This window comes from Salvelinus alpinus, chromosome 7 (genome assembly GCF_045679555.1).
Source record: "Salvelinus alpinus chromosome 7, SLU_Salpinus.1, whole genome shotgun sequence".
In the NCBI taxonomy this organism is placed as follows: Eukaryota; Metazoa; Chordata; class Actinopteri; order Salmoniformes; family Salmonidae; genus Salvelinus; species Salvelinus alpinus.
The window spans coordinates 40648038-40654341 of NC_092092.1; the positions used below are offsets into that span (position 1 = coordinate 40648038).

Sequence of the window (6304 nt, forward strand, 5' to 3'; positions counted from 1 at the left end):
TTCACTGTAATAGCTACTGTAAATTGGACAGTGCAGTTAGATTAACAAGAATTGAAGCTTTCTGTCAATATCAGATATGTCCATGTCCTGGGAAATCTTCTTGCTAATCGCATTAGCCTACGTTAGACCACCGTCCCGCAGGGGAACGCATAAATCCTGAAGAAGTTAACAAAACAAAAACTTGAACCCTCATCATTATAGGTTTTACTTTTAAAAATGTATTCACATTAGTCCTGAATGTATTGTGCATTAGCCATGGTAACAGAGTGATGCTGAGACTCAGATATTTCACTTTAAAATGTATGGAAAAAAATTATTGCGAAGTTAAACAAACCATACAAATCTATGCACAAGCAGTGGTGGAAAAAGTACTCAATTGTCATACTTGAGTAAAAGTCAAGACACCTTAATAGAAAATGACTCAGGTAAAAGTGAAAGTCACCCAGTAAAATACTACTTGAGTAAAAGTCTAAAAGTATTTGGTTTTAAATATACTTAAGAATCAAAAGTAAATGGAATTGCTAAAACATACTTAAGTATCAAAAGTCAAAATCAAAGCACAAACCATTTCAAATTCCTTATATTAAGCAAACCAGACGGCAATTTTCTCATTTTTATTTATTGACGGATAGCCAGGGGCACACTCCAACAGTCAGACATAATTTACAAAAGAAAGCATTTGTGTTTATTGAGTCCGCCAGGTCAGAGGCAGTAGGGATGACCAGGGATGTTCTCTTGATAAGTGTGTGAATTGGACCATTTTCCTATCAAAATGTAACACATACATTTGGCTGTCAGGGAAAATGTATGGAGTAAAAAGTAAATCATTTTCTTTAGGAATGTTGTGAAGTAAAAGTTGGCAAAAATATAAATAGTAAAGTGAAGTACAGATACCCCAAAAAACGACTTAAGTAGTACATTAACATGTTTTACTTTTAAAAATGTACACTGAAAATGATACAAAAACACATTTACTTGAAGAACAGTGCAGGTGCAAATTTTGGTAAACGAATGACGGCACAAACTGCACAAACCGTCATTCTGTTGTTCCCTCTCGTCGGACCACTGCGACAGTCAGAGCAACTCCCTAGCTAACCCTCCCTCTAGCTATCTGTCCTTTCTTACGAGAGAAAGAGAAGAGGAGCCTTTTGAGGAAAAGATGCAAAATAAAGGTAGAGTGGTAATTCTAGAGGCCATCATCCATAGCGGAGTGCCATAACTTTCAAAATGTCCCCCTGGGTGCAAAATGTCTCCGTCTCATTTCTCTCAGAACCAAACCGTTCAGAGGTTTCTCCTCTCCACATTGTAACTCAATCTAAAAACATGTCATGTCCTCAAAGGCCTCACTTGCAGTGTTCTCTGTGAATTCAAAACAACTCGGACATAAAGGGAACCACAAATAAACGCCACAGCACGGCTTCAATGGGAACACATGGAGCTCGGACCCGGCCGAGCCCTGTACAGTTACAGTGAATAAATTCTGCCTCTGTGTTAGTTTTTGTCTTGTGTATCCCTCATAGGCTTCATTTAGCATAGTGCTCAAATAGCATTGGGAGACAGAGCGGGACCGTGCATCCCTATGGGCCGGGGCCACAGCAAGGAGCCTGATACTCTGTGCTCACAGTCCACAGGGAGATGGCGGAATGGCGGTGTCCCCTTCCGTCCCATCAGTACTTGTTAATCCCAAAGATCCGGACTCCGTGAAGCTGGGGGAGCTTGGGAATGAGCACGGTCATCAGGGAGACCGTGTTGACCACAAAGTGGTCCTGGTCGTATTTGGTGTAGAAGCTGGTGAGGATGTAGCTAGGGGGAGATGGAAGAATGTATGAGGGAGAGAAAGAAAGGGTAGGTCAACGAGAGACTGACGGACTAGGGCCTTAGCTGCCAGCAAGCACATCAGGCACCACGGCAGTCCAGACTCCCACTGCCCACAGACTGGCTGGAAGAGGCTGCTGGGAGGATGCGGAAGTTATGAACAAGAACAGCAGGGAAACAAACAATGATTAAAAAATAGGTTTCACTTTCCAGTCCTACTCCTCCTTAAATACCAATGTAGCACGTTGCATGAAATTATACTTTATAAAGGGTTTATAAGTAGTAAATAGACTATTAGTTTATAAGTATAAAACAGTAATAAACATAAAACAGTGCAGCATATGGTACTGTAGGGGGTCCTTACAGGACGATGGGGGTGATGGTGAGGAACTTGCGTGAGGCAGTGAACTGGACACCATAGTCCATCTGCTCCCAGTATGTGTAGAAGCGAGCCTTGCTCTGGTCGGGAGTCTCAAATGGAGTTCCTTTCACCAAGTGTAACAACAGGTACATGCACTGCAACACACACAACACAGAATACTTGGTCAGGAAAGCTTTAGCTGTTACAGTGCATTCGGAAAGTATTCAGACCCCTTCCCTTTTTCGACACTTTGTGACGTTACAGCCTATTTCACTCATCAATCTACACACAATATCACATAATGACAAAGCGAAAACAGTTTTTTTTTAATTTTGTTCCCATTTGTTACAAATAAAACACAGAAGTATCTTATTTACATAAGTATTCCGACCCTTCGCTATGAAACTCGAAATTGAGCTCAGGTGCATCCTGTTTCCATTGATTATCCTTGAGATGTTTCTACAACTTTATTGGAGTCCACCTGTGGTAAATTCAATTGATTGGACATGATTTGGAAAAGCCCACAGCTGTCTATATAAGGTCCCACAGTTGACAGTGCATGTCAGAGCAAAAACCAAGCCGTGTGGTTGGAGGAATTGTCCGTAGAGCTCCCAGACAGGATTGTGCCGAGGAACAGATCTGGGGAAGGGTACAAAAAAAATTATGCAGGATTGAAGGTCCCCAAGAACACAGTGGCCTCCATCATTCTTAAATGGAAGAAGTTTGGAACCACCAAGACTCTTCCTAGAGCTGGCTGTCTGGCCAAACTGAGCAATCGGGGGAGAAGGGCCTTGGTCAGGGAGGTGATGGTCACTCTAACAGAGCTCCAGTGTTCCTCTTTGAAGATGATAAAGGCCTTGCAGAAGGACAACCATCTCTGCACTCCACCAATCAAGCCTTTATGGTAGAGTGGCCAGACGGAAGCCACTCCTCAGTAAAAGGCACATGACAGCCCACTTGGAGTTTGCCAAAAGGCACCTAAAGGATTCTTAGACCATGAGAATCAAGATTCGCTGGTCTGATGAAACCAAGATTGAACACTTTGGCCTGAATGCCAAGCATCACATCTGGAGGAAACCTGGCACCATCCCTACGGTGAAGCATGGTGGTGGTAACATCATGCTGTGGGGATATTTTTCAGCTTTGGGTACTGGGAGTCAGGATCGAGGGAAAGATGAACTGAGCAAAGTACAGACAGATCCTTGATGAAAATCTGCTCCAAAGCCCTCAGGACCTAAGACTGGGGTGAAGGTTCACCTTCCAACAGGACAACAACCCTAAGTACACAGCCAAGACAACATAGGAGTGGCTTCGGGAACAAGTCTCTGAATGTCCTTAAGCGGCCCAGCAAGAACCCGGACTTGAACCCGATCAAACATCTCTGGAAAGACCTGAAAATAGCTGTGTAGCAACACTCCCCATCCAACCTGACAGAGCTTAAGAGGATCTGCAGAGAAGAATGGGAGAAACTCCCCAAATACAGGTGTGCCAAGCTTGTAGAGTCATACCCAAGAAGACTCAAGGCTGTAATCACTTCCAAAAGTGCTTCAAAAAAGCACAGAATAAAGGGTCTTAATACTTGCGAAAATGTGATATTTCAGTTTTTCATTTTTTTTTAATTGCAAAGAATTCTAAAAAACTGTTTTTGCTTTGTCATTATGGGGCATTGTGTATAGATTGACGAGGGACATGTTTTTTTTTTATCCCTTTTAGAATAAAGCTGTAGCGTAACAAAATGTGGAAAAAGTCAAGGGGTTTGAATACTTTTCGAATGCCCTGTATATTTAAAATTGCATGGGCAAAAGTGATTCTATGATTTTTTTTAGTAGCCTACAACTGCAAATCGATGTATTTTAGGAAAGGGTGTGTAAGCTGATATAGTACTGTTCTGTAACTTTTATAGCAATGCAACTGCCATAAGAAATGGGGTAAATGTTCAAGACTGCCCCATGAACTATTGACTGTATTGACCTTCACTCTTCCCTCTCCTATTGACAGTACAGGAGTTTGCTTACAGAGACTACCATTGTGTAGATAACACTGACTGGACCATCCACCAACAGTACTTAGGTTATACAGTGGTGAGGTTTCACTGGTGCCCCTAGGCATAGCCTACTAGGGTGCCCACTACCCACCAGGTTGTGTATGATGTTGGTGAGGGTCCAAACCATGGGTATGCTAGCGAAGGGGATGCTGAGCAGGATGACGTGCAACAGGCCGATTCCCAGGAGGTAGGAGAGCCAGATGCCCCGGCTGTTCATCACCCGCGTGTTGGGGTTCACCTCGCTGTGAGCCGTGCCTACATTCATGACGTCAACACCCCAGTCACCACGCTCCTCGTCCGCCTGAGAAACAGAACAGAAGGGTGTGTGATGTAATTCCTCATAGGTATGCCGATCATGATGCATAATGCAGACAGTGTGACAAGGTTACAGCGTTGACTGTTCCATCCATGTACTGTTCATTAGATCCTATCGGGAGGGGTCCCTTTATAGGCTTGTCTAAGTAAGTTGGAATGTGGTGAACTAGGTTGTGTGTAACTTTGGGGAGGGAGTCTAGCTGAAATAATTACAACACAGTCATGACCCATTTGTAGGGCAGGCTGATTCAACTCCAATAGTGTACTTTCTTCATCAGTTCTGCCAAAAGTTTCCATTATCAAATTGAAATAATACATTATGATCTAACACATTGTATCGTGCACTACTGTATTCCAATAATAATGATAATAATAATAAGTAAATCAAGTAAATACAAATAGATAATAGCCTACTTACAGGAGAAAATGGCTTCAATCCGATCTTCAGTCCGTTATCACTATATTCCTCTTATTCGCTATGGATTCAATCCGATCTTCAGTCCGTTATCACTATATTCCTCTTATTCGCTATCTCCTTCACTGGTTAGGTAATTGACATCATTAGGTTGGACTGCTATATCGTTTCGATTAGTCCTTCATTCACATACCTTCTAATTGTGTCTTTATGCAATGTTATCCTTCAGGACATAGCCCGACATTCAAGCAAACAGTTCCACCCGGAGCCACTTTGTTCGTCTTGCGCAACACAGCACAATTCATATAAAACGTCATAATTTTTAGAGCCCCAAAATTGGGCATAATCTTTTTATTCGTTGCTCTTAGCGCCGATTAGTGCCTTTATATCACATGGGTAAAACTGACCAATTAAACGGGAATGCGTTGAAAAGCTGGGGATACGCCCCCTTGCAACGTCACAGGAATGGGAGTGAGAGGGCACTTTTCATGGGTAATTAAGTGGCACTATTTTTAATACGTTTTAAAATATAGCATTATAACACTATAGATATACCATCTCTGACTATTATCAATAGGTCAACCTTTGATATCAAAACAAATGGTATAGCCTTATTTTTACAGTAGTCCTACATAAATCACCAAGTAGTCACTGAGAAATGACAGAGCAAATGGTAATTACACAGTAATAAACTATTAATATATATATTTTCTTAGGAATTAATTAAATCCAGCAACACAGGCTGTAAGAGTTTTCAGTCTCTAACAGCTTTCCACACCTGGATTGTGCAACATTTGCCCATTACTATTTTCAAAATTCTTCAAGCTCTGTCAAATTGGTTGTTGATCATTGCTAGACATCCATGTTCAGGTTTTGCCATAGATTTTCCGGTAACTCAAAACTGTAACTCGGCCACTCAGGAAAATTGACAGTCTTCTTGGTAAGCAACTCCACTGTAGCTTTGGCCTTGTTTTTTGTGAATTCATGTGAATTCATCTCCCAGTGAATTCATCTCCCAGTGTCTGGTGGAAAGCAGACTGAACCAGGTTTTCCTCTAAGATTTTGCCTGTGCTTAGCTGCATTCCATTTATTTTTTATTCTGAAAAATATCCCAGTCCGACTACAAGCATACCCATTATCAGGTTTCAGGTATGACCCAGATGCAGACAGTGTCGAAGAAACAAAAGTTTATTTCTAATACAGGGTCAGGCAAAAGACAGGTCAAAGGCAGGCAGAGGTCAGTAATCCAGAGAAGGTGCAAAGGGGCCAGAACAGCAGGCAGTCTCAGGGTCAGGGCAGGCAGGGGTTAATAATCCAGTTAGGTGAGGCAAGGTACAGAACGGCAGGCAGGCTC

At 42.2% G+C, this 6304-nt stretch overlaps 1 protein-coding gene across 2 annotated transcripts; it reads right to left on the bottom strand.

The window, feature by feature from the left end:
• Positions 1 to 603: 603 nt before the first annotated feature.
• On the bottom strand, positions 604 to 5305 carry LOC139581017 (ORM1-like protein 3). 2 transcript variants are annotated; one of them, XM_071410318.1, is made up of 4 exons: positions 4954 to 5305; positions 4312 to 4521; positions 2180 to 2331; positions 604 to 1803 (listed from the first exon to the last, which is right to left on the bottom strand). In XM_071410318.1, the coding sequence occupies exons 2-4, from the start codon at positions 4483 to 4485 to the stop codon at positions 1668 to 1670; spliced, it is 462 nt and encodes a 153-aa protein (XP_071266419.1). In that variant the 5' UTR covers positions 4486 to 4521; positions 4954 to 5305; the 3' UTR covers positions 604 to 1667. The 2 variants fall into 2 exon arrangements, with proteins under 2 accessions (XP_071266419.1, XP_071266418.1); XM_071410317.1 differs by having other exon boundaries at positions 604 to 1952.
• Positions 5306 to 6304: the final 999 nt, after the last annotated feature.